General features: G+C 55.7%; 1 protein-coding gene across 7 annotated transcripts in view; it reads left to right on the plus strand.

Moving 5' to 3' along the window:
• CASZ1 (castor zinc finger 1) overlaps positions 1-27740 on the plus strand; it is a 150792-nt gene that overhangs the window by 94083 nt on the left and 28969 nt on the right. For all 7 annotated transcript variants that reach the window (XM_046662346.1, XM_046662345.1, XM_046662347.1 and 4 more), the window contains one exon: positions 336-374. In XM_046662346.1, the coding sequence (XP_046518302.1) occupies positions 359-374 (16 nt within the window). In that variant the 5' untranslated portion in view covers positions 336-358. The remainder of the gene's footprint in view (positions 1-335; positions 375-27740) is intronic.

The raw sequence follows: 27740 nt of genomic DNA on the forward strand, positions 1-27740 counted from the left end.
GGGGGCGCCCCTCGGCCTGGCGGGCCGGCCGGGCCCCCAGACCCGGGCCGCGGCTATAAATAGTTTCTCTTTTAGTTTAATAAACTCGAGAGCAGAGACGAGCTGCTTCGAGTGTGCAATGCCGGCGCGTGAGAGCGAGCGCGGAGGGAGGGAGAAACTTTCGCTCTCCCTGCCGGGTGCCCCCGCTCGTTTCTTCCCCGGTCCCGGGGACTCGTGTGCCCCTCGATGGGGGTGCGGCGGCCGGAGGAGGGGGGCCGGGCTGGGGAGTGGGGGCCACGGCGAGAGACTAAACAGATTTTTTTTCTTTCCTTTTCTTTTTTTGGCGTTCCTCGAAGAGTTTGGGACCAAAGAGAGGAGAATGGATCTTGGTACAGGTACCGGCCGGTGGGAACCAGGGAGGCTCTTTCACTTTTCTTTCGGTTCTTTTACGGAAGTTATTATTTTTAGCCCAATGAGGTAGCAGCTGAGCAGGGGGTGGGGGCTGGCCGGGAGAGGGTCCGGTGCCGGCTGCGCTTCTCGCCCTGGTTTCTGGATCGTGAGGCTTCTGATGATATTGTTGTTGGTATTTGTTACTTGCCTAGTGACTGTGACTAATTTGATGCTTGTCATTATGAAAGAACGAGGGGAGAAGGAGCTGGGGGGCACCCAGAGAGAGAGGATTTAGGGGTTTTTTGTGGGGGTTTTTGTTCTCCGTGTTTTTTGAATGCCTCCGTGTTTTTTCTGTTTTTTTTTTTTTTTTCTCTTGCAAAGATCTCTGTGTGTCTGGCTGTGGGGTGTGTGTTTTTATTTTTTTAGTGGGGGGTGGTTTAGTTTTTTAAAGCAGCGTCCTGTTGGGAAAGGTGGTTAGTCTGGTTTCGGGGCGACTGTCTCAAGGTAAAGGAATTTAATTTATTTGGGACAAGGCTGTGTCGGATGATCAAGCTGCTTATTATGGCTAATGAGTATTTTTCACCTGAGACTCCGTGGGATGAGGCGGCTGTTAGTTCAAAGTGAGGGGCCCAGGGCTCTCTCCCATCCCCCTTTTTAGCCCCCACCCTGGGAGGGGGTAGACCAGACAAACTACTAACTTTGGACGTCTGGGTTTTGGGGGGCCTAGGATGGCGCCTAGGCTAGGGTTCCAGATAGCATGATGTTGGCCTGGGACAGAGTTTATACTGAGATTTTGGTGTTTTATTGATTTTAATCTAATTTTATTCAATATTTCTCTCCCGATCTGGGGTTCCAGCCTGAGTCCAGAGTACGGTTTACCGTAAGCTCCTCAGGCTTCCCATTAGCCCTCTCGATTGAAACCAGATTTGACCAGGACCCTCAGATCCTAGGCTGACAAAAGCAGCTGTCTTTTTCCTAAATGTTTTTAAAAGAAGTCAGTAATAGGGTGACAATTCATTGAGACTGATCTCTGAACCCTTCTGTTTCATTTATAGAAGTATAGGTGGTATTGGTGGCTGTTAGAGTTGTTGTTTATAGTGGGCCCAAGTTCATGGCATTGCCCCTTGGGACCCACAAGCTGACATTTGACTTCCTGAGGTCAAAGAGGAGTGGGCAGAGAGGGAAGGAGGCAGCACTGGGGGGCCCAGGGTGGGTGACATTGGTGGCCTGCTTTGGGAAGAGGGTGTGTTTTTGTGGGGGAAGGAGTTGTTCACAGAGTTTTAAGACTATGTCCAGCCAGGTATGATCTTGGCGAATCTGATGTGGAGGTCCTCAGGACCTCTGTGCCCAGGTAGGGCGTGACACCCCCTGCTGGGCAAAGTGGTGAAGGTGTCTAAGGCCACTCCTGCCACCCTGCCCCTCCCTGCCCTCCACTCCCACAGAGAAGCAGCCACCCCCACCTCTAATCAGGTGTCTCATCGCCTCCTTCTCAGGTCCCACCTCCTTTCTCCGGAAATGGGGCCCCCACCCATCCCAGCCAAGAGTAGACCTTACAGACAGGCCAGGTGGTAAGGCACCACCCCCTACCTAGGACAGGTGAGCCTCTGTTTGTGGGCGGGCACATGGGACCCAGGCATTACTCAGCTGGAAGGCAGGCCCTCTTGGTCTTCCTCTTCATAACCTGGGTGCCAGCTGGAGCTGGCGTCCGTCCTCCTGCCCTACACCAACCCAGTCCCTCCTCGTCTGCTGTGAGGGCACAACTCCAGAGCCCTTCTGTAGGGTGTCCCCGACTAGAGAGAGGGCCTCTTGAGCCTGCAGTTGCAGAACCTTCAGTAGCATCTCTCCTGGGCCCTAGGGAGACATTTCTCCCAGCACTCCAGGGACAGGCTCTGGAAACTTTTCCTAGAAGCTAGAAGGGCCACTGAGGTCATCTGGTCCCTCCAGTAGCTAGAGCAGGGCACTCCCAGCAGGACCCACGCTGGACTCTGGCCACTCAGTGAGGGGAGGTCCAGGGTGTCAAAGTACTGGCTGTTTCCTGGAGGAGTCATCTGGTGATACCATCTCAGCCTTTTCTTTGAACTTGGAAGTTTCACTTAATCTCAAAACTTCGAAAGAAAAGCAGCTTTTTCCCCTCTTCACTAAAAAAGGGAAGCAGGTGGGAACTCTGAGATTCCCCTCAGAGCTTGTGTCTGGGCTAACTCCATGCTGATCTTCCGTCTACCTTCGGAATATTCTCCTGGACACAGCCAGGGCCAGGGGCTTCATTTTTGGTCAGGGCTCATTGCTGGTGCTGTAAGAGGCTCTCTTCTTTTGAGGGACCATGGGCAGCTTCCACTGAGGACCTCTCTAGCACAGTACAAGGCTGGAGGCACAGGCCCCAAAGCGTTGTTGGCACCAGGGACCCAATAAGCATTGGATCATGGATTAACATCACCTCCTCCAACCTCGGACAGGTCTAGATCCTGAAGCACTCTGGCCATAAGTGGTGGTGGGAGAACCAAGGCTTCTCAGGAGGGGACAGCAGGACCTCAAGACCCTCAGGGGCCATGTAGACCCCTTTTCCCTCACCATAGTTCAGCCAAGGGCTGGATCAATCTGGACGTCTTTAGCAATAAAAAATGCCGATGTCGTCCTAATTCACCAGGCCCCGAGATGACAGCAAATTTACATTTTTTAATTAAACTAGCAGCCAGTTTTTATGAGAGGGGGTTGGGTTATGCAAATCAAATGGTTGTGTACGGAAGATTAGGAGAGTTTGGGAATAAATTCCACAAATGCTAATAAAAAAAAGGAAAGAGAGAGAGGGAGGGAGGAGAGAGAGGAAGAGAGGAGGACATAGTTCCATTAGGCCCTTTTAAAGTGATTTCCCTGGGGGAGGGAGCCGAGAGGGGAGGGGAGGAGGGAGGAAGCTTTCAGACACAGGTGAATCCATCCTGCAGTTGGGAAACTCCCCAGGATTAGGCCCCACTAGGCTGATTCCTAGGCCCTGAACAAAACTGGAGGCCGGGGTGAGAGGGGCTGTCAAATAGCAATAGAGCTTTGAGGAGGAACTTGCCCTTGGTTTTTAAGGATCTGATTGTATTTGCCCAACTCTCCCAAGGGGCAACTTGAGAAGGGGAAGGGCTCTCCAGGGCCAGAGCAGTCTAACAGAGGATCCAAGGTAGGCTCTGCTAGGTAAAGGACCAAATAGGCAAGAGAGAAATTTCAAAGGGATGGCCAGGGACTGCAAGGGGAGCCAGTGAGGGGCGACACTGCCCACTTAGCACAGTGGCTGTGGCCATGTTGTTGAGGTGAGTCAATGAGAGGAATCGGTGCCACTCACTGAGCCAGGCCTGCTTCTTTTTCCCTGGGATAAGCTCTGCTGGAACTCTAGGCTGGGACCCCCTTGTGTTGCATACAGACCCTCCGTTGCATCCTGGCCCGGCTTCAGCTGTGGAGGAGGCCAGGAAGGATGGGGTCAAGGGAGCTGAGCCAAGTTGGCTCAGTAGCCTGGTTCTTGGAGTAGAATTTCCTAGTAGCCACGTGCTTCGAGGGCACAGTCTCAAGGTAGGAGAAGAAAGGCAGCAGACTTCTTCCAGGTGGTATCCGACCCCAGCAAGCAAAGAACTTGACTTCCCCAACCCAGCCCCTGCTGCCCTGTGTCAGCCTACCTCCAGACTCCCAGGACTTCTATGAGCCGCCGATTCAAGGCCAGGGCCTTGCCAGGAATGGAGGTTTCTAGGAACCTTGCTGGCTCTGGTTACACCTTAGACTCAATGTATCCTGGGGATTGGGAAGATTCTTATACTGTTTCTGGAGGAAGAGATTCTATGCTGGGTTTGGGGCAGAGCAGGTTGCCCTCGATTTTCCTTCCTCAAGCCTTTACTTGGCCAGATACACCCACACAACCAGTCTAAGCTGGGGCCAGTCCGTGCAGTCAGGTGGGGCACCGGTTTTGCCAGTCTGCTGCAGGGAATAGGTGCTTTGGTGCCATCTTGGCAGGAAGGAGCTGTCAGAGCCAAGGACAGAATGGGCTGTCTTGGAAGAAACAAGTTTCCTGGTACCATTCAAACAGAGGCTGGCTGTGACATTTGGAGGGACTTGAGCATCAGATGACCTTTAAGGTCTCTGGCTCTCTGACTCCCAACTTGATTTTCCTGGGAGGTTCAATGGGGCAGTCTTGCAGGGAGAGGTTGAGTAGACGAGGGGAGAAGCACATCATTTGGATCTTCTCCTTGAGAGAAAGCATGAGAATCAGGCAGCTCTGGACTGTGCAGTAGCCCCTTGAACCAGCCCTGACACTAGTTATAAGACGTCAGGCAAAACTCAGGATGAAAGGCCTGGGGTAGCCATTCTCCGCCAACAAGAGGCAAAGGCAGTGAGGGCAGGTCTGGCAGGATCCCTAGAGGGGCCCCACCTGAGGCCCTTTTTGCCTGTAGGGACCAGCCAGGGGAACCCATTAACTCTCTTCTGCAAGGAGGGCACAGGGGCCGGTTAGTCAGAACTTTGCTGTGGGCCTTGCTGTCACTACTGATGTTCCCCATCCCCCAACGCCAAGGAATCTGGCTGAGTTGCAGCTTGGGTTTTTATGATGGAAAAATAAAATAAATGGAGGTACCTTTGGAGGGCTGAGTCACAGCAGCAGCATCTCCTCATTAAAGAAGCTGCCCCTGGCTCAAGTCCCTGGGCAGGGGATTGGGTGGGGCCTAGGAAGGCTCTGGGCCCTGACGCCTCCTCTTCTTGGACCCTGCCCAGGTTATTGATGCGCCTGCCCCCTCCATGAGCCTCCTCTGGTTAGCCCACCATTCTTAGAGGGGTCAGGCTATTTCTCTACCCTTGACCCACCCCTGCCACTCCTGCCCCCCACACCCCAGGCCCCAAGGCTTGTCCTTTAACACTGCCCTCCCAGAGCTGACTTTTAATCCCTGACCACCCTGGCTGCTGCCACTCCTCCTCCTCCCCCTCCTCCTCCTCCTTCCCTCCCTCCTCCTCTCCTCCTTTTCTTTCTCCTCCTCATTTTCAGGGAGAAAGGAAGTTGCTCTGTAGTAATTACAGTCTGGGGGTCCCCAAGGCAAGCAGCAGCTGTTCTAGGGTAGCTAGGCCAGGGTACAGCAGGACGCGGCAGGAGCTAGGGAGGAAGAGGAGGAGCACTGCTGGCTCCAGTGTGCAGAGGCGAAGAGGCTGCTTCACTTGGAATGATTGTGGAAGGCAGCAACTTGGTAGTCTAGCCTGTACTCCTCTGGCTGCTCGATTAGAGAATAACATCCTCACACCCCAGGTTCATTAGGACATGTCATCCAGTCGAGAAGAGACCCCATGCAGGTGGTGAGGTCTGCAATTCAGTAAGCATTTGGGAGCACCCGCTGCAGAAGCTGCAGAAATGAAGACCGCCTGGTCCTTTTTAGGTTTCCTGGCCCTGCCTGGTGAAAGGAGACAGGTGTGCTGATCTGTCACACCAGGCAGAGGAGCGCAGGGGCAGAGAGCCCAGGGAGCTTTGTGAAGGAGTGGTCTTTGAACTTGATAAAGGATGGGAGGTATTGGGACAGATGGAGATAGGCAGAGGGGTGTTTCCTGCACCACCCACACCTCTAGACTTCCGCCCACCTTCTTCTCCTTTGCCCTGAGCTCCTCACCCCTTCTGAGAGCAGAATCCTTGCTCCTCATGTGCAACCATGGTTTTCTGCCCTTTTTGCTCAGGCCACTCTGTTCCCTAAAGCCAAGCCCTCCTGCCTACCTTTCACGCCCCTTCCCCCTTTGCAGCCTCACACCCAGTTTGCCCTGGAAAGAGATAAGAGGCTGGCTGGGGGCCTGCTGCTTAGGGATCTGTTTATGCCCATGACATTGGTGTGTCAGGGTGGCACTCAGACTTCTGTACACTGGCCCCAAGAGGCCAAACCCAGGAACCCCGCTTTCTTCTGCTGCTGCTGCTGCTCCTAATGGCGACCATGAGAGCTAACTCTGCATTGACATCTCTTCCCAGTTCTCGGTACAGGGCTAGTCCTGCGCCTTCCCACTGTTGTGCTCATGGAATTGATTGATTGATGTGCCTCTTTGCCAAGTGCCTCCTGGCTTCTTAGTGGGGGCAGAAGGAGGCAGGCAGGAAATGTCGGCCGATTCCCTTGGGACCTGGGTTTTAGCTCCTGGAGAGTTTTCTATAGCCTGGTTTACAGGAAGGAGTAGGGCTGGGATTAGGGATGACATGAAGGGGGCAAGAGGGCATAAGGATAAAGATAGGCATTATATGGTTGGATGGGGGCCCTGCATTAGCTACTAACCATGACTGTGGCTTGGAGCTGGGAGGGTCTGGGGTGTGAGCTCAGACTTGGCACACGCAGTCTACTGCCAGGTGAGGGCAGGAGGGCAGTGGCCATTGGGTGGTCTGGGGCTCTCCTCTGCTTCCTCCCTTGCTGGCCTCCATCTCTCCCCAGGCAGACCTCACTACAGCATCTCCATCATCTCTAGGTCCTTCTCCCAGTCTCAGGACCTCTCTAGCTAGGTAGAACCAGTGTAGGGAGTAAGGTCAGAAAGAAGGGCTCATACTGAAGGCACACTTCACATTGCCAGAGCTTCAGACCTATATCCCCTGGCTTGATGTTTGAGCTGCTCCTGAGCTGGCTTTGGGTTCTGTTCTTAGAGCTTCCCAAAAGCTGACTCCTGAGGGTTCTTCCAGCCCCATAGTCTCAGCCAGTGCCATAGGCTCTTGGCTGCTGTTATACCTTCCTAGAATCAAGAGGGCCCTCCCTTGTTGTCTTCCGGCCTGAGGCCAGGGCATTGCCTGGCTTTGGGAGAGTGGGCTAGAGCTTTTCTAGGCCTTTCTCTATGAACTAAGGGGCCCTCTGGGAAGGAATGTGCTGCGTGAGAACAAGAGATGCATTAGGTGGAGGACTCCAGCACAGTGAGAAAGCAAGAGGCATTCAGGAAGCCAGCAGGGAGAGAATTCTGGAACTTTGTGTCACCAGAAGTGCATCTTCTCCTTGGCTTTGATCCTCGCCTCCCTCTAGACTAGGGCCTCCCTCCCTGCCACCCCCTTACCCCAAGAGCCCAAGGCCACAGCAAGCCGGGAGGGCTGCCTGGGAGACAGGAGGGCCTTAGGGAGAGATTGGCCTGGTGCTCCACTGCCCAGCAGGGGGCGCCCCACTGTATCTGCCCCAGTTCTAAGGTCAGGGCCGCTGGTCCCTGGTCTGGTCCAAGCCTTCTGCCCATGAGTCGGGGGAGGAGGAGCCTACCCTCCCCACCCCCAGAGGTTCCTTGGCTGAGTTTGTTTTGCCAGGGTGACCTGTTTAATCATCTCATTTTCTGGTGGCCGTTTATTCCTCGTTTCCACGGTTACGGCCCCATTAAGGGGAGAAGCAATAAGGCAGCGAGTCAAACAGGTAATAAAAACATTAAAGCCCATGTGCACAGAGGGAGGGCGGGCAGTGGGAAGGGGCTCAGTGAGGTGAGACGGGCCAGGGAGAAGCAGAGGTAAGAGGCCGCCCGGCCTCGTCCTCCAGAGGCCACCAAGGGAGCTCCTGGCTAGAGGAAGCAGAGGGCCGTGCCCCATGCCCCTGCTGCTGGACTGTGCCCTTTTGGGGGCCAAGAGCTTAGAACCATCCCCAGCCCTTGGTCCCCTGGCAACAGGCTGTATGTTGGAAGTAAAACAGGAAGGAGAAAAGTGAGAGCGAGAGTGACCAAAGCCTCCCCCAGGACTCTTCCCAGCTGGTGGTGTGACCTGTTTCCAGGCCCCACCTCACCCTCACTTGGTGGGGGGGGGGGGGGGGTGATTTCTGACATTGTTTTGAGCTCTAGAACTTTTTTTCTGCCAACTTTATCAGAAAGCATATTTGTGGTGAGTGTTGCTAACAGGGCCAGTCTGGTGAGTAAATATTCCTGGTGTGGACAGGCCTGTGACCTTGAGAGGGAAGAGCGTGGCAGGGAGGCCAGGGGCATGTGGGGAGAGGAGGCCAAGAGGCCAAGTAGCCCCTGTTTTGGGCAGGGCACCTTCCTAGGACAGGGTGAGGGGGCCAAAGGAGTTGGGCTTGTCCCCAGCACTCTCTTCCCAGTAGCATGTTCCGTCTTAAGCTTGAGTGACACGTAGCTCGTAGCTCAGGCTGGCTTATGTGACTTTCCTGCTGGGGTAGGCTGGGCCGGGAGCCCTTGGTGTTGCTCCCATGGGGAGTTGCTGGCAGGTTCTCCCATGGGCTCCATAGAGACGCTGCCCTCCTTTCCTCTTGGAAGTGGAAGCTGAGGGGAAAGTCAGCCTCTTCCCTAGCCCCTTGGAGCCCAGAAGCACATGCCTCCCTCCCAGTGCTCCCTCTCAGGGGGCCTCCTGAATGTCCCCAGCCCCTCTGCTTGGCCCTCAAGGTTGACAAGTGAGCAGACTGGGTTAGTGGAGCTGACAGGCGGGGAGAGGGTGAGGCTGAGTCTTCCTTTAGCCAAGGAAAGTGGGGTCAGGTAGGAGTGGCAGCGCCTTTGGATGCTTAAGCCAGCTTCTCCTGCCCGGAGCCTCGGGTCAGTGCCTCAGAGAGAAGAGCAGAGGTCTGCTCAGGGTGCTCCTCTGGGTGAAGAATCCACTTTCTTTTTCTCTCCAGTGCTCTGATCCTTTGCAAACTCACAGAGGTCTGTGTCTCCAGCTATTAATTTCAAAGTTGATTTCTGACTAGACAGGGAGAAAGAGAGGAAGGTCTTGGAAATGGGGGAAGCCCTCTGGCTGGGAAGTGTGTCTTGGGAACGGGCCTAGATGAGTTAATATTCCGATCAAACAATTAAAAATAGAAAATGCTCCCGCGGCACCAGCTGCTGAGGCTTTTCAACAACTGTCACCATAGGTTCATGGGGCAGGTGGTGCTGGAAAGGAGTTTTTCCACAAACATCAAATATCAGAGATTGCAGCGTACCCCCCCACTTCCCTCCCAGGACCCAGGACAGGTGTTTAGGGGCTCCCAGATCTCCCTGAACTCCCCTCGGGGGCCTGGAGCCAGGGGTCTGTGCAACTTCAGGGCTGCCCTTCTCCCCTCCAGGGCCTGGCTGCAGCGGTGAAGTCATCGCCAGATGCCTTGGTAATTGCTTTAAGAATCTAACTTAAAATAAGATGAAAACTTATATTCCTGGGCAAGGAGTAATTTCCCATCGAATAGTAAATTAATGAAGGATTATACCAGGGGGCCTGGCTAGGAGGCCATGCTCATCTGATATATCCAAGTGGCTTGGGCAAAACAGTTCTAGACCAGGGGGCTCCCCCAAACCTCAGGCCAGGCCCCGTTCCCTAGCTCCTCTTGGGCTCCACCAGGGCCTGCTGAGTTGAGAGAACATGGTCCATGTGTGTTCAAGGTCCTTTTGAATGACTGGGACCAGCTTTTCAAAACTCCCAGGCAGGAGAGGCTCAAGGTTGACCTCCCTACATATGAGAGGCTCTGTGTTGTCAATTCACCCAGGAGACAGAGCACTTCTCCTGACAATCAAGAAGGCGGGGCTTCAGGAGCAGTTTCCAACTGTCACACCATGTAGTCAGCAACATGGTGACCAACCACCCTGGCTTGCCCAGGGCTGGGTGGATCTTCTCATGAACCCCCTCTCTCTTGGAGGAAGGAGCATGGGGTGATTGACACAGCCCCTCCCTCGGGGTCCTGGGGAGCTCAAGCTCCTCATAAACTACAATAACCCGTCTGTCCAGGATGGGTTACTTACAACTGGCTCCACCTAAAACAGCCCAACAGTAATCAAGGCACGCTCTGTGGGCTGCTGCGTTCAACTGGGTGCGTGTGAACTCGAGTAGGTGTGCACACACACCTCCCCAGACACAACAGGGCGCTGCCTGAAAACCTCTGCTGGGCATAGAAAAGTCCTTGCAGCAGTGACCCCACTCCCTACCACCCCTTTGACACTGAGCGCCTCCCTCATCCATCAGAATTCGGATGCGGCTTTTGCAGAGGACATGGTACAATGTGCAGAATTACGACAGCAGAACGCCCATGAGTTTACCTAGGGCTTTCCTTCTGAGAGATTCAGAGCACACCACATCTAACATCCTGTTTCTCCTCATCAGCTCCCTGGGAGAAAGACATAGGGAGTTGTCTTGTTTCACAGGTGTGGAAACAGGAGGCTTAGAGACGCTGGCGGTTTTATTCCCAAATGTGGGGAGACAGACAGAGTAGACTGTCCCTCCCATGGGAAGGAGGGCCTTCCCTGAGGATCATTTCGATGGCAGCGTTGAATGGAAGACACTTTTACTCCTGGATATTTGCTTTGCTGCCTGGCTCACATCCCCAGCATCTCTGGACCCCACGTATATCCCACCTATAATATGTGGACCTATCCCTGGGCCTTTCCTGCAAGATAAAATGCAATTGTTGATGCAAGTACATTATCTGCTGAGAAAGGGGTGCTCCCATCGGTTCGCAGGGAAGGATTGAAGGGGAGTCAGAAAACATTCTGACTTTTCACTATGGTGAAATGGAAATGAACAGACTGGACACAGGACTTTTCAGGAAGAAGGTCTCAATGAACGGGCATTCTCCTAGGGGACAGCTTTGCAGATGCGTTTGTCGGATATATTTCTGTGTAAGCATTGACTTTCCTGAAGGGAAGTTCGGGACATCGCCCTCGGTTCACTGGGAGACCCTTGTACTTCGGCTCACCAGTGGCCTTCATTGCTCCTAGAAGTAACAGGGCTGCCTTGGGGACGGCATGGGATAAACTTGCTTGGTGCTTTGCAGACAGCTGTCCCTGCATGGGGTTTGAGCCTGTGGCTGTATTGAGTTTGCGCAGGTGTAATCTGAGAGAGGACCCGGCTCCTTTCCCGGTGTTGACCACACTGTGCTTTCAGAGGTGGATAACAGCCAGGTATTCTTGGGAAAACTTGTGCTGCTCAAGTGGCCTATTCTACCCTCCCACTCCACACCTACCCCCGCCCCAGAGGAAGGAATTATGGGGCAGTAGGACTGAGAATTCCTAGTCTAAACAACCTAGCAAAGCTTGCTCAGAGAGAAAGCCAAGCCAGAACCACAGATGGTGTGATCTGGGATTGTAACTGGAAGGATGGTGGCTTTGAATGTTAGATGTTATGTGGCAGTTGCTGTTCAAGCAGACAGATTGGTGAATTCCAGGCTACGGGGATCTGAGCGGGCCCTCCTTTATTTATCGTCTCTTACCCCCAGAGTCGGGGACCTGGACTGGATTAGACAGAATGAACAGACAGCGCTGGAAAGGCAGGCAGAAGGAGCAGGGGAAAGGCAGTCAGCCCAGGAGCACTCTGGCCCCGGCCATTCTAAGCACACCATCCCAGCCTGAGGTCACAGCCCCTTGCTAAGCCTACATGGGTCCCTTTCCCTGGCCTGCCTGATAGGAAGGTCACTTTGGGGCTTCTAGGAAGCCCTCAGATAGATAGCGAATGGTGCTCCTCCCTTGAGACCCTGAGGCACGGCAAGAGCCCAGAGAAGGAGACGGGGATGTTTTCTGTTTCCGGGTCCCTTGGGGGCCCAGGGGCAGATTGAGACAGGCTCCTTGCAGGGAAGGTGTTAACAAACAGCAGGTGATTAAACATGACAAGCTTTGACATTTCTGTGCAGGGTTCTCAGTCCCGGCAATGCCAAGAATGAAGCTATAAACCCTGACATTTTGTGTTATGCACTGAGAGGTTTTTAATAGACCTCTCTCTCTTCCCCAGTCAACTTCTCTTTCCCTCCTTCACCTCCCCCACATTGTATCTACTGCCCCCACGTAAACCTGCCTCCGAATTCAGCATTCAACCTGGCCTCCAGGAGCCTTTCTGAGTCCTTGGATTCCTGGTGTCTCTGCAGGTCTCTGGCCTCTCCCTCCCCTCATCCTCAGAGCCTCTTTCCTGCAACTGCAGGGCCGGGTGTTCCACTGCCCTGGAGTCTCTCCCTTTTCTTTGATCTTTCCTGCTACCCCTTCTCCCCTTTCCCAACATTCCCACCCTCCCCCCCAACCTTCACTCCCTCGCCTCCTTTTTTTGGGTCCTGATCTCACAGCCTCTCCCTGTGCTGCGGCTGTCCCAGTTGTCTGCAGTGGCAGGTGGCTGTCCCTGTGCCCTCTTTGTGTTAATAACATTTTCAGACAGACTTGATAGTGGGTGTAGGGAGATTGTGGGGCTTGGGATGGGATTTTCCCCCATCTTTTTTTCAATTTCCTTTTCTCCTTTTTGGGACAGAGACAGGAGGTAGAGGGAGAGAATTGCACTGCACTGCAAACAGTTGTTGGATTTATTCAGTAAGGGCCTGGCCGGCAACAGTTGTTTCTCTCCCAGAGAATGTTGGAACAACTGCGGCCTTTTTTGTTCTCCAGGCAGAGCCCTGTAAAGGGCATTTGGAGGTGAGTCTGAGGCTTAAGAGGGTCAGAGACCCAAGAGAAGAGGCTTCAGTCTCAGTCTCAGTCTCACCCAGGGAGTCCCCACCCTTGCAGACACCACAAGGCTTGTGCAGAAGTCAGGCCACACCTCCCAACCCAGCTCTTCCCCTAATGAACTTGAGAAGCACTTAGTTTTCTGTTTTCATTCAGTAAATATTTATTGGGTCAGGCGCTGTGCTGAAACCGTGGTCCCATCCCACAGATCTTGCAGTCTAACAAGATAAAGGGTAATTAAACAAGTTGTTACAAAAGTGCTACCACAAAGAGCAGGATGTGATGAGAGTTCGGAGGAAGGGGTCCCTGCAGACTATGGTGATCCAGGAGGGCTTTCTGGAGGAAGTGAAATTTCGGTGGGGACCCCTGAAGGACACATTGAAAGAGGATTGTTTCCCCCTTGAAGGAGTGGGGGCGAGAATCGAGTGTTCCCTGCTCCACAGGTGCTGGCTGGCACGCTAGAGATAGATGGTGAGCTGCACCACCCCCCTGCAGCTGGGCCCCTTTAAGCTCTGGGTAACTGGCCCAGAACTTGCTCTTCCAGCTGCCCTTCTACCAGCTCAGCCCATCTGTGCCAGGCATGGTGGGTCAGGGGCAGAATAGGAATGTGGCTCAGCTCCGCCCCATGGGGAGGGAGAGCAACCAGGAAGTCAGTAAGTGCCACCAAGGACTGGGGCTGCTCCTGCCTTTCATGGCCTCCTGGTCCCCTCTGCTGATGACTTGTTGAAGAAGGGGCAGGAGAAAGGATGCAGACTTGTGTGGGGGTCAGAGCTGCAGGAGGAGCAGGAGCCCGGCTGGGATCAGCAGTGTGTCTGTGTGTCTGCTCACTACCCCTCCTTACCTTCTGCACCTGCTGGCCTCCCAGACTCAGCCCAGGCCTGGACTCCAGGAAGGCTTCCTGGAGCTCACAGCTGGCCTCCTCTCTGTGCTCTCAGTGGTGTGTGGAATGCTCTGGTGGTGCTGTGTCTTGCCCATTAGACTCTGAGTTTCCAGACACCAGAAGCCATTCTCCCTGGATCCTTAGGGCCAGCAGATTCAGTGTCCACAGACGCCTTTGGATATATTTGAGAAACTCAACCAGCCCCGAAAGAGAAGGACTTGAGTTCACCCTTAAAGCAAGACTAGCGAGGAACCTGCAGACCGACCTGTGGGTCCCTGGTGTCCAGGAAGACAGGCTCAGGAGGTCCAGGTTCAGCTTCCTCGCCCAATCCCAGAGCTGGCCTCACACCCCAGAGTCATTCACCCACAGTGATGGGGCAGCCATAAGGCTTGCTGCCTGGAAGAGCCTCACCAAGCCTTTAGAGAGCTTCCTTCCCCTCCTTGCTCAGGCTTTGCCCAGAAGTCAGACTCAGGACACCCTACTTCTATACAGGTTCCCTGAGAAGGAGGACCTGGTTGGCTTCCTGTTCCCATAAAGGGTCCAGGGCAGATTTCAGCCATAACTCCCCTTCCCCCCCTCATCCCTGTCTTGCTTTTCTGCCAGACGTGTCCTGGGTCCCATAATGCTCCCCCTTGTCATCCACTTTCCACAGTGCAGCCAAGACCCCATGAAGGGCCCGGAGGTTCAGCCTTCTTCAGCACTTGGCAGCTGGGAGGGAGGGGGTGTGCTGAAAGGGCAGAGAAGGGGAGTCCCAGAGCCAGGACTTGGCCTTCTGCCCCTGTAGATCCGGAGCCAGGTTTTACTCTAATCCCTACATCCTGTTGCAGATCCTTAATCAGCTGGAGCTCAGGTTGGGCTGGACCCTGTGGTGACACTCAGGGCTGTAGCATGGAAAACCTGAAGTGGAGCTTCCAGAGTAGGGGTTGGGGACTGTGAGGAGGCAGGTGGAGGGAAGAAGGGAGCCAATGCAGGCACAGGATGTGGACAGAGCCCAGACCCACCACCCACCCGACCCAGGCTGGGGGTGGAGGAGCAGCTGTTGCAGGCTAGGAACCAGGGATACAGGAGGGTAAGGAGGGCCCCCATGGGGCCCCTTGGAGAAAACTAGAGTCTGTAGAGGCTGCTACATTGCCTGTTAGCACCATTGAGACAGATGGCCTTGGAGTTGCTCTAATAGTGAGCAAGGACTCCAGTCAGGAAATAGCAGTGAGGAGACCCTGGGTGATGCTGGTTCCAGGGGTCTATACTGACCGAGGTCTAAGTCCGAGGCTGGAAGTATTCCTGCCCTCCTGGGAGCTCTGCTTCCTAAACAGGGATGAGCAGAGTCCAGAACTGTCTGTCCTGGGTTTGGACAGCCAGGGGGCTAGGCTCTGTCAAGGGGAGCAGCAGGGGCCCCTTAGCAGGAAGCAGGATCCAAGGATTGGCCATTCCTTTGGCCAGGAGCAGTCGGCCCTGGTAGTCCAACCCAGCTCTGTAGTCTCTCCCTGAATCAGGAGAAGAGCTGGGGGCAGGGGTGAGTGTACCCCTCCTGGACCTCAACTCCTTTCAGCCCAAGGAGCAGCGATGGAGGAGAATGAAGGGAAACGCAAGGGCCAGAGATAGCCATGGAGCGGAAGCCAGGAGTGGGCTGGCTGGCAGCGAGCGGGCAGACGGGCGTCTGTCCTGCCAGGGGCCCAGGCTGGCTATGCAGACAGCCTCTTTTCTATATGGAAATGAAGAATTTAGGCTAATGGAGCTCAACCATCTCTAATTTTGCGATGGCAGGAGGATTTTGATTGAAAGTAATTAAGCAAGCTAGCTGTAAAATTAATTAAAGCAAAAGGGGGGATTTTTTATTGGATTGGATAGCGATATAGCGTCTGTCAGGCGGGGGACGGATGGGGGTGACCTGAATCCTCTGCCCTCCCCCCTCCCACTCGGGACGTTTATGTCACTTTAATCTCCTTACAGCGGCTGCTGTGCATTTGTTTGAAATAATCAAGGAAATATGGTCAGAAATTGTCAGCTTTCAGATCTAATTTACCTGACGGCCCCTGCGCGAGCCGGCGCGGCCCAGGGAGTGAGCATGCGTGTGCGGGTGGGGGAGCCTGAGTGGGCACAGAGGACACTGGGCTCTCCAGCCCCCTCCCCTGGCCCCCGGCCCCCTCCGAGGGTGAGGGAAGGTGCTTCCCTGGCCTGTGGGCACCTCCCAGGAACAGGCCCCCACCCTACCCACCTGCTGCCTCCCCTCTGCGCTGTAACCAGCTTTGGGTTTAGGGACTATAGGATCAGGGAGGTGACGGTAATTCCTTACTCCAGATGGCCGACAACTGCTAAACCCCTCCACCAGGGCCACAGTTTTAAAAATACTCCTAAATTAGTCCCCTCATGTCATGGTTGGCCTCAGCAAGGGGATTGTGGAGATGGGCTGCAGGGAGGGTGGGGTGGCAGCATCGTCCATAGCACCCCTCTGCCACCTGCTGCCATCCCCACCTCTTCTGGGGCTGCTTTGGAGCTGTGCTTACCCACCCCAGGCTTCTCTGTCCTAGGCCCTTCCTCTAATCCCAGAATGGTACTGGCCCTGTTTCCCCTTCATAGCATAACTCACTAGTTCTGGGGGTCTCAGTCCTTGCAAGAGGAAGACCCCTCTCTCCGAAACTCGAGCTCCCTCCATGTGCCCAGGAAACTGTCTCTGTTACATAGCTACCCACCGACATGTCCTACCCATTTCCAAGGAGTAAGGCAGGCTGCAGAGAGCTGGACTCCGCTTGTGCTTCCTTTGGAGAGTTGAGGAGCCTGAATTCCAGGCCCTGCACCCTAGAGGTGCTAGTTGAGAGCCGTTTAGCGTCCTTGCCTAGGTGGGCCAGTGTGGGGCTTGAAGCCTCTCCAGCAGGGAGCGCTTGTGGTGTCTGGGGCTGATGGGCCCTGGAGCAGTTTCCAAGGGCTGCAGAAAGTTCCCCTTTAAAACACAACTGTGTAGCAATTTGATTTGCTCATCATGAGAGGGCCTGGATTGGGAATTGGGTCTCTGGATTTGTCTGATCCCGACAAGTGAGTGACCTGGGCTTTCAACAAGTCTCTCAACCTCTTGGGTCTCAGACCCCTTCCAGTGCTAAAGTTCCATGCAAATCTAGGACAGCCTCTACCCTGAAAGCTGCCACCCTCGAGAGCTCCTTGTCCAATCAGAGTTCCTTGTCATGCCCCTGGGACATGGGAGAAAGTTGGGGATTCTAGAAAGAGCAGGTTAGGATAAGCAGTCTGCTCCCAGTTTGCCCACCTGAGTGTACCTGTCTGAAGGCCTCTGCCCCCACCTGTCCTTCTTGGGTGCCTTCTGCTGGTCCCTCTCCTAACCCAGAGTGCGCCTTCCCTGTCCCCCACCCCCACCCTCAGCTTTGGTGCTGGGTGAGTCACTCGGCCTCCTCCAGCAGTGAGGGGGTTTGAGCTCCTGTCCTTCCTTCCAGCCTGGCTGCTGAGCAGAGCAGTTGGGGGCTTGGGAAGCATCACCTGCCCCCTTCTAGAGCTCTGTCTGTTTCAGCCCTCCACTCTCCCCTCACCATGAGTCACTCATCTTGGGGCGGGCGTGGAGCCCCAAAGAGCTCTGCCCAGGAAAGAGGAGGAAGAAAGCTACTGGCTCTTATCCATGTCTTCAGGGCAAAGTTCTCCGTGCCCAGAGCCCAGGCGGCACTGTGGTCCTTGGGGCTCTGCACTCCCCTTGCTGACTGTGCCTGCAGGGGCCTTGATGAAAGGTGGTGGCATAGCCAGGCACCATGGGGCCCCAGCCAGAGCCACAGTCCCTGCCCTTTGTGCCCACCAGCTGCCCAGGAACCACATCCCAGGAGACTCAGGGTTAGAGAGAGTCTCTGGCCCCAGGCCAGCGTCTCACCTCCATGTGTGGCTTGCAGCTGCTCATGTCAGCCCCTGCAGCTGTGATGTGGAGGAACCAGCCTAGAGCCTGTGCCAGGGACCCGGCAGGGCTGCTTGCGCTGGGCCAGGGGCTGGTTTCTGGTTGATGCTGGTCCAGGCTGCTGATGGCAGGCGCCAAGGTAGAGAGAGGCTGTGGTAGAACTGGGATCCCCAGGCAGGCCCGGGCAGGTTGGGGCACTGAGGCACAGAGGGAGATGGAGAAGACCAAGCGGAGGGTGGAGGCACTCTCGTGGTCCTCGTAGTGTCCCTGAGTCAACACTTTGCTTTGCCCTCATGAGAAAAACCTGAGTTGGGGATGCTATACTGAAAAACCACTTTTAGGAACTCATCCTATGTGATAAGGAAAGAACTTTGAGTCTTCAGTGGCTCTCCTTGGAAAGGAAGGACAGGCATGGGCAGTGGGCAGGTGAGGGCAGCAAGACTGGCCATGGGCTCTGAGATTGTAAGGTCAGAGGAGAGCCCTGGGAGAGCATCCTCCCTAACATAGCCTATGACAGCTGGGGCCCAGGTCTGGGAGAGGGAAGTGAGAGGGCAACTTGGGGGGTTGGTAAGTCCGGGGCCAGCCCAGCAGTACCTTGGTGCCCATCACCAGGCTGGCATGAGATAACACATATGCTTGTGGCCACTAAAGGTTCGTGCTGTCCCTTCTTTCCTGGCCCCCAAGGCTTTGAGGAAAAAGCACTAAGTGTGCTGGCGTCATCATTCCTCTCTCCAAGGTTCCTCCCTAGCTCTTTGCCGTCCCCCACAGCCAGGTGTCTGAGCCTCTAGGTAGAACTTGTGCAGGGAGAACAGGAGAGGCTGAAGGATGACTGGCCTGTCCCTGCCTGTCCCCACAGTACCCTGGCCTTAGACCAGCCCCCAGGCCTGGCTCCCTGTGAACCTTTGTGAATGAGGACCCCACCAGTGGGGGCCCACCCTGGCCTAGCTAGCCTGTGCTTTTTCCCCTTAGGTGGGGCCCAGCATGAATTGGGCTGGCTGGTCTCACCCTCCCAGAGGGCAGAGAGGAAAGCCTTTCCCCCAAGTCCTTACTCATGCTTAGTAGGGGCCACTGTCTTCAGGAGAATTGTCAGGGGTGTGCACTGCACTGCCCTGGCCACAGGAGCAGGGGAGAGGTACCTGCCCACTAGGAGAGAAGCCCAGAGTGGCTGGGGTCCAGCCCCAAGAATCATTACCTGCAGGGTCTGGGTGATGCCCATGGTGCTGGGGTACCCGATGCCTCCCCTAGCCAGGTCCATCCCGCAGTTGGCTGGATATGACCAAGGCACTGGGCTCCCGGAAGTGCCTGGGGCCAAGCTGGGCTCTGGCATCGCAAAGCCTCTGCAACCCCGCTCGGCGGATTTCCTGCCAGCGTCAGACCTTCTCTCCTGCTGGCACCAAGTATACCCTGCTACCCTAGATCCCAGTGGGGCTAGTGGCCCTGCACAGACCCAGAATGGGCCTCCCAGACCCCTCATCCCCTCCCTCCAGTCTGGCCCTGGTTTCTCACCCTTTAGGCCTGAAGTCTCCCTGGCCCAACCCTCGCCCTGTCCTCCGTCCCCCTGGCTTCACAGTCACATTTTGCTGCCAGCGCAGGGCACTGAAAAACTGCTGGCACTGCCAAAAACCCTGTGTGCGCTATGACTCCCCAAACATCCCTTTATTTTTATTGTTCTGTTAATTACTGTTTAAACTTTAATAAGTCACTTCGTCAGGAGGGGGGACCTGCCGTGAGCTTTTCTGTGCAAACACGGGCCCGGGAGTGACTCGGGTGTAATATAACCCTTTATGCGATGTGGGAATGTTTAGATTGTAACAGAAACTTGTTATTTTAATGACAGTTAAGGTGGGGGGGGATCTGAGCACAGAAGAGGAGGAGGGTGGGCGCAGCCCTGCTCCACTTGCATCCCCACTGAGGGCTGGGGGTGGCCTGACCTTACCAGGGTCCTCCCTTGCTGCTGCCGCCAAGAGTCCAGGACACTGTGGGGCCCTTCCTGGGATGTCCACGGTCAGGCTCCCCCAGAGGGAGGCTCAGGGGCTCCAAGGTAGGAGAGCCGTCAGGTCTGGGTGGCCTAGGCAGGTGAGGGCCCAAGGAGAAAGCTGGGCTTTCAGGGGATGGGAGAAGCAGGAGGATGCCAAGAGTTCCCAGATCGCTGTGCAAAGGCAGGCAGGGCCATGTGAGGCTGGACTCTCGGCCCTAACTGCACCAGCCCGCATATTGGGGAGGAAGCAGCCCTTCCCGGTCCCGAAGTGGGGACCCTGCCCACAGACACCATCCAGTACAAGGGCTGTCACCATGCGCTGTGCCACTCTGTGCCAGACGTATGACTCACGTCATCCCTTTAGCAACACCATGTTTCAGGTGAGGACACTGTCGTCTAAGAACGTAACTTGCTTAAAGTGGCAAGCTTTTAAGAGAGGGGCCAAGTTTCTAATGTCAGTTTGTCTTATTTGGAAGCTGCCAAAGTCCAGGTGCCAGAGTGTGGTCTCGGAGTGCTGGACACTGTCCCTCAGTGGCAGGGCGGGGAAGGGCTCCAGCCCTCACACTGGGAACCAGGATCCTCCCCCTCAGCCCTTGGGCAAGACTCACCCTGAGGGTCCCTCCTCCCGCTCCCCATCAGGAGGAGGAGCTGCGAGGTGAAAGGGACACTGGAAGTAAGGGTCATCCCCAAGTCTGAGCGTGGGCCACTTGCCTTCTTCCTCACAAGGCCTGGCTCCATCTCAGGAAGTTAGGGGCTCGGGTTCAAGGTAGGGGTGATGGGGGCCGGGCTGCCGCCTCTTGCTCCCATGCCTCAACCTCTACTCTCAGAGGCACTCCTGCCCCAGACCCACCTCCAGAGAAGGTAACACCTGGAGGGAACACTTGCCTCAGCACCTGTGGGTTTCCTGCAGGGACCCCGGGACTTCTGGGCCAGGTTTCCTGCTTTGTCTTTATTCGGTCCCTCTGTCTGTCCATCCATCCACAGAGCCAAGCTTCTGCTCCATGCCAGCACTGGATGTGAGAGACGAAGAGCCCCGTGCTTACCCTCAAGGGCCCATGCCTGGTGGCGTTAGTGAAGGGATGTGTGGGAGACATGACCAAGGGGGCTAGGCCCCTGCCCGAGGCCAGGGTGCTCCCGTCCAGCCAAGGTGGACCCTTGCCCTCTGCCTGGGCTTTCCTCTCCCTCTGCGGGCTGCCTCCCACGAGAGCCCCTCCTCCTGCTGGGCAGGGCCAGAGGTTCAGGGCCCGGGCTCCCTCTCACTGGAGGTGAGAACCCCCCAGATGGTGGTGGCGTGGGCCACGAATCGCTGAGGTTTTCCTTTTCTGAGCAGCGCGTTTCCCTAAATTGTCTTTGACTGCGTGCATGGGTAATGAAAGTTTATGCCCTTGTTAGAAGGACAGGCGGCCAGTTCCAGTTAGAACTGGGGCTGTCTCCCTGCCAGCCCCCCGCAGCCCCCCTCCCCAGCAGGAGAGAGAGCGTGAGCACAAGTGTATGTGTGTGTGCACACACCCCCCTCCCTGGTGGGTAAGAGGCTGTTAGGGGAAGGGAGAGGGGACGGGGAAAAAAGAAAAAAAAAAATTTCCATATTTGTGTAAGTTGCTTTAAAAGCATTTTATCATGTCATAAAAAAGGGAAAGTACTCTCAGAAATTGATCCTCTCCGCCAGCCCATTGGACAGAAGGACGTTGGGATGTTAATGGCCATCCTGCTCCAGGGTGGCTTATTAAAAAATTTATACATAAATGCTTAAAATTGCATAAATTATTTAAAAAAAACCAACAAAGTAAGCAGTTTGAATTCCCTCTTTTCCTCCCCGTCACTTGGTCCCCCTTCTGCGTCACCCCTTCTCCAGCCCCATCGTGGTCCTTCCGTTCCCAGCTGTCCCCTCCTCAGGGCTCCCCACTTTTCTTCACTTCCCACTGCACCCCCAGCACCGTCCGCCCTGCCCTCCTCCGGGGTTTCCCTGCCTCACCCACAAATTAACGAAACAGCCAGCCCACCACCAAACACTCACATGCACACGACTAATAAAAACACCACTAATAATGCCCCAAATCGCGAAATTAAATATTAAGGCCAGAGGAGGCGGACGTGGAGCGGAGCTGCCGCCACCGTAGCCGAACTTGGAGCTGATGAGTGTGTCTCTTGCAGGCGTGGAATGTCACCCACACATCCTGGAGACTGGAGTGGGGAGTTTTATGATGGTTTTTCATTGATTTGTTTCCCCAGCGCAGCTGCCGACCTCTATTGAGGGACAAACATAATCAGCACTGACGCAAATTAGATGGTTATTCGTTTTGAAAATTGACAGAAAAACAATAAAAAAGATGAAATGCTCCCAAATCAATAGATATAATGAAATTCAAATAATCCGAGAGATGAGGTCTCCATGGCAACTGATAATGTGGAAAAGAAAACAATTTAATAAAGGACAGACACACTTTGAAAACAGATTGGGCCCAGGGAGGGGGGCGGGCTGGCGGGCGGAGGGCTGGAGCGCGGGCTGGCGAGTGAAGGATCACTGTCCGTCCCAAGGACACCCGCCATAATTAAGCGAGGCTTTCGGCCCCAGAAAGTGCAGATTCAGGTTTTAATACACAAAATTATTTCAGGAGCAGTGAATCGGAAAGTCGTTTGTAATGACCTTCCTGAGAGGCCCGGGTGCGGGGCATGTTGGAGGCTGGGCGGCCAGGCCGGCTGAGTTATGGCATATTTGTGTTTTTATAGTGTGGAGGGGAGGGGGTAGGGGGAGGGGGGGAGAAGGTTAAACAGTATTTACAGCTCAGTTGTTTTCAGAGAGGAAAGAGAAATAGAGTTCACAGGGAGATGCAGCGGGCAGGCGGGCGGGTGAGCCAAGGAGGCCTCTGGGGTGAGGTGGGAGAGAAGGTGGGCCCGGGCGGGTCTTCCACCCTCGGGCTACCTTGCCTTGGGGACCTGCAGAGGATGTCAGGAGAGGCCAAGGGGTGCTCAGGAGTGGCCTCCCCTACTTCAGTTTCTAGGGGGGCCTTCTGGGTCTGGGGCCTCTCTGGGGATGGGATGGGAGTCTGTGTCCCAGCTCTGTGCATGTTGAGCCTCACCTACTCGAGTGAAAAGGAAGGGCATTCCCGAGGCCGCTGGGGAAAGGCACCCTCCAGGTCTCTGCCTGGCATCTGGTCACTCCTTTGGACAGTGTTGCCCTTCTTGAGTCCTGTGCTATGTCTTGGGTGTGCCCAGCCTTAGACACAGTGGACGAAGACGTGGGGACAACAGCACGCCCCATCTCAGTGGCCTGCAGCTGACAGCCTCCCAGCCCCTCTCCTTGGGTTCCACCTCCCTGCCGAGTGCTTACCTCAGGCACAAAAAGGGGAAGCTTCATCTCTTTGGGTTTGGTGTCGAGGAGGAGGTAGCCACAGAGAGGGGAGAGACCAAGCAGAGCCCCTCTATAGCCCTCCAGAGCCACTTGCCTGGCAGGGCAGCTTGGCACTGAGAGCCCACGGTGGAGGGCCCTCTGGAGGCTCCCCTCCTGCAGGCTCTGTCTCTCCATTGGGCGGCGGGAACTGTGTTCATGCTCTGTTATTGTGACCACACGCAGCTTTGCCAGTTTCCAGGCCGCTCTGCGTGTGCACGTGTGAATGTGATATGATTGTACAAATACAGAGACGCCCGAGTGTGTGTGCGCGCGTGATCTGTGTGCGCCATGTGTGTTTTAAATCTCCCCTGGGTGGTAACTCTTTTTTTCTCCCCTTCCTGTTTGGCTGTGACCTGGGGGAGATTGATGGCCAGCCTGTACGGTGGATGCTAACAGTTCCCCTGATTTATAGAGTTACTTACGCTAAGTGAGGCCACTTAGACGCGTCTGGATAGTAAACCTTTTAACTGGACTAAAAAACCATAATAAATAAATAAACAAAGGGAGGTAAGTATGGCCCAGTGGTTGGGCCCCTCACTTCCTGGCTTGGGGCTGTTGGGGACCAGGGGACCTGGCTGAGAGCCCTGGGGGAGCAGTGGCCACTCCTCCCACCCAAAAAGCTCAGCAGCCCTTCTGTTCTGAGCTGGAGGTGGGATTGGGCCCAAGAGGGAAGGACACCCTTCTCCTAGGGGATAGGTCCTGGCTGGGGAGGGGTCACAGCTGGAGGAGATAGGGGAGGGAACTGTTAAGCTGGAGATGGGCTGTGTGGTGGCAGGAGGAGAGAGGTGGGAGGGATGATGGAGCTGAGAGGGAGCTTGTGGGGAGCAGGGACAGGAACAGATGTCTTGGGGAACCCTTCCTTGCTTCCCAGACTCACCGCTCCTGTGGCACTTAGACTTTTCACCACGGTGAATACACTTGTCATGACTTGAACATCTGCCCCCTCATCTAAATTGAACAGTCCGTGATGGCAGGAACCAGGACAGTCTGTCTTGCTCATGTCGTATCCTCAGATTTAGCCCAGGGCCTAGCCTGTAGAAGGTGCTCATGGAGTATTTGTTGAATGAACACAGGCACAGCATCCATTCAACAAATGAACACAGGCACAGCACCCCAACACTGGAGCTCATGGCCTGTCAAGTTCAAGTTCTTAGGGGTAGCTCAGTGGAGGCTCTGACATTGCTGCAACCCTGCTTGGGAGGCTGTGGGAGATATGTGGAGACTCAGACCATGGCCTTGGACATCGGAGCACAGGGATAGTCCGGCTCCAGCACTGACACTGGTATCTGTGAGCAGTTACCAACCTTGCCAGGCTTTGCTTCCTTATCTGGAAACAGGGACAGGACAGTCACCGCATGGGGATGTTGGAAGATCATTGAGGTGATGCTGTGAAGTGCCCAGCTCTGTCCCTGGCACGGGAGGTGCTCAAAGGGTGCTAGCCGCTGTACTGCTCTAGGCACTGTGGGCCAGGGCAGCCACCAGAGTGGCCCAGTGGTGCCCATGGCCCCCGAGCTGCTTGGCAGCAGACATGCAGGCTGGCCCCGGACCACCCCCACCTCAGGGGACGGGTGCCTAGCCCCTGCCTCGCCACCTCCTGATATACAACGGGCATTAGGCCGCCCAAAGGGGACACTGCATCCTTAGGAAGAAATATGTCCTCATTTTTCTTAAACACCGTTTCCACTGAGTGAAATGTTTAGAAGGGACGCGCAGGGAGAACTTTATTTCCTACCAGGGAGTTCAGAGCCACCAGGCAGAGCCCATAAAGCACGCGGAGCCTGGTAGCTGACAGGCTGCCCGGCCCTGAAACACATTACTCATGGATGGGGAGGGGCTGCCAGGCCTGCCCAGCCCCCGGGAACTGCCCCCCCACCCCCCAAGGCAGGACAAGCAACTCTGAGACACTGGCCTTGTGCGGTAGGCACTGGAGCCTCTGGTCCCCTTGAGCCCAGGCTGCCCCAGGCAGGGGAGGGCCTGGCCCTGATCAGGCGAGGACATGGAGCCATTCCAGCCACCCCCTACCACTCAGTCCTCAGAGATCAGGGGCGAGGGGCCCAGGTGCAGCTAGGAGCCCCCCTTCTCCCCCAGAACTGGCAGGAGCCCTGGCCTTCCCCAGCCTTTGGAGGCAGTGATGAGATTCCTGCCATAACGGGCCCCTTCTCCTGAGGCCCTCCCTTCATTCGATTTCTGAAGCTGGCTGATTTGAATATTTATAAATATCAGTAAATTATTTATTGTAGCAATCTGCTGCACCATTTTACCCATCACAGTTAACACTTTAGGGGGCTCTGTGTTAGGGGAACCGGGAGTGAGGGTGAGGAGGAGATGGGCAGGGGTGGAAAGGAGCCCTCGCAGGGAGGCCTGGGACTTCCCAGAACCCACCCAGGAGCCTTACCAGGGACATCATGGTGGCTCCGGCCCCTTGCTGAGCCCCAGCCTTCATGAGCTCAGGCTCTGGAGCGTCTTCATGGCTCCAGGATCAGTTTCCTCCTCTATCAAATGGGATGATGACAGTACCTGCTTCACTGGGTCATTATGAGGCATCATAAGATAGTGCCTGAAAAGATATATGGACAGTCCAGTTCTTGCCCCACCTTTTCTCTACCCTGAGCAAGATCTGCTCAGCTCTGGGATGAGAGCTGCCTGCTACAGGGGTTGTTTGAGTTTGGAGCCCTGAGAGAGAAGGTTCCGACCCAGGAACCAGGGAGGGAGCCAGGGAGGGTCCATTTGTTGCTGAGCGGGCAGTCTGCCCCCAGCTCAGCCCTCCAGCCTCTCCCTTCCCCCCTACCTCTTCTGGGCCAGGTGAGGTTTCCTGGACTTAGGATCTCGTGCCCAGAATGGCAGCACACTTCCTGTTTGTCCCCTTCTAGGGCTCAGCTGCCTTTTCCCACGTCTGTGCTTGCCAGGCCCTGTGCTTGGCACAGACAGGCACCCTCTCACCTTACAGTCCTGCAGCCCTTTCATAGGGAGAAAGCTGCCCAGGGCTTCGAGTTAACAAGGGGCAGAGCCAGACCATGAGCTCACAACTGTCTGACCCCAGAAGCCAGGCCATACCGCAGTGCTGTGCCACCTCCCAGGGCTCGCCCCAGCCGGTCCAGAGCCACTGGGCCAGAGGCTAGAGGCTGGGAGAGGCCCTGGCCTCCCTGCCTGCGTGCAGGTACCAGCCCTACTCCTTTCCCCAGGCCTGGTCAGGCCCACCGCAGCTGCCCCACTCCTCGCCTCCTCTCTGGGGCCCATCCCTGCGTAAGCAGTACAGGAGTCCCCTTGCCTTCCCACTCTCCAGCCCAAGCCTGCCTCCTGGGCAGTATTGTTCCCAGAGGAAGTGTCCAGTGTAAATAGAGCAGCGGGCAGGCTGGTGGCGGGAAGGAGATGAAAGGGGCAGTGACAGGGCCGGGGACGGATGGCTTCCTCCCATTGAGGCCTGGCTACGGCGTTTATATTTTAGGGAAGAAAGTCAGGGGAATGTTTACATGGACAGGAGCCTGGGGTCAGACCGTGAGGGGGGTAGTCTGCAGGTCCTAAGGCCCTGATGGAGGGTGAGGGGAGAAAGGCCCCACGGGGTGGGCCAGAAAGCACACAGGCAGGCAACTTGAACCTCAGCTCTTACACACCCCCCTACCCACGGCCCCAGCTTTGCACGTGTTCACACTTATGAGTAAGGCCTGCCTCTGCCTCCTGCCCTGCATCCCAGGCCACACGCCTTCTCGCTCTCCACCCTTGGGACCAGCAGTAGAGTCAGAGGGAGGGCAACATCTGGAAGGCAGGTGGGCTGGGGCAGAGCCGCAGCTGGAGGGCAGGTGTAGGGGACGTAGGCGGAGCGAAGGGGCTTGCGGACTGGGGGTGGGCCCTGGGTGCACAGCTGCATCACAGCTGGTGGGGGCCCAAAAGGGACTGAGCCAGGCACACAGCCGAGATCAGGAGACCGTGGGCTGGGTTGGGTGGGCCCAAGTGCCAGGAGGCTCCAGGATGGGTGGGGGCCCAGGGAGGGGGGTGTCACCAGCAGCAAGTGCAGCCCTGGGAGCTTCTGCTTCCCTCTTCCTTGGGATAAATATTTATAGATTCATTTGCCGTCTGCCATACACACTTGGCTGCTTACCTCCTGGTAAAAATAGAGCAGGCTCCTCGACTCCCACCCTTCCCTTCCCCACCAGGGCACGGGACAAAGGGGGCCAGGTGAGGTGTATTCCCCATAGGCCTGCTGGAGGAAACCTGGTGTCACGGAGCCTGGTGGCTTGCCTGGAGTTTGGGTGGGATGGTGTGATTAAGGCCCCATCGCTAAGCTTTGAGAAGGAACCCATGTCAGTGCTTGGAGACTTGTGGGTGTGAGCAGCACAGACTTGGAGATGTGGACAAATGTGGGTAGAATGGGCATCAGTCTTGGGCACAAATGGGCCCTGGCAAAGCCAGGGCCGCAGGACTGGGAAGACTGGAGTGAGCCAAGCAGACCCTTCTCTGGCAGTAGTCTGGGATCACTGGACCCCTCTGGGCCAAGTGAGGCTATACACACCAGCAGCTGGCTTCAAGGCAAGGATGTGGGGCTGCTGGGGCATTGTCTGTATCAGGGGACAACCATCCACATGTACAAGTCAAGTCTACTTGTGGGATGAGGTCCCTGGGCAGGCACAGGTGTGGCCACTCCTGTCTGAGTGTGCCTCTCAGTGGACTTCCAGGTGTGGGGGTTTTTAGGGTACTGATCCATTATCGTGAAGCCCCTTCTGACCATGGACCTGGGAGCAGAGCCCCTGCCCTCACTTAGCCTTCTGACCCGTGTAGAGATTTAAGACATGTACACTCCGCTGTTGAGAGACACCTGAGGGAGCCGAGGCTTCGATGGGGTTCCTTGTGCACAAAGTGAGTGTGAGCTGAGACTGTGTCTGCCGTGGCCACCACCTGGTCCCTGGCTCTACCACAGGGTCTGGCAGAC

Source organism: Equus quagga, chromosome 5, assembly GCF_021613505.1.
Source record: "Equus quagga isolate Etosha38 chromosome 5, UCLA_HA_Equagga_1.0, whole genome shotgun sequence".
Taxonomy (NCBI): domain Eukaryota; kingdom Metazoa; phylum Chordata; class Mammalia; order Perissodactyla; family Equidae; genus Equus; species Equus quagga.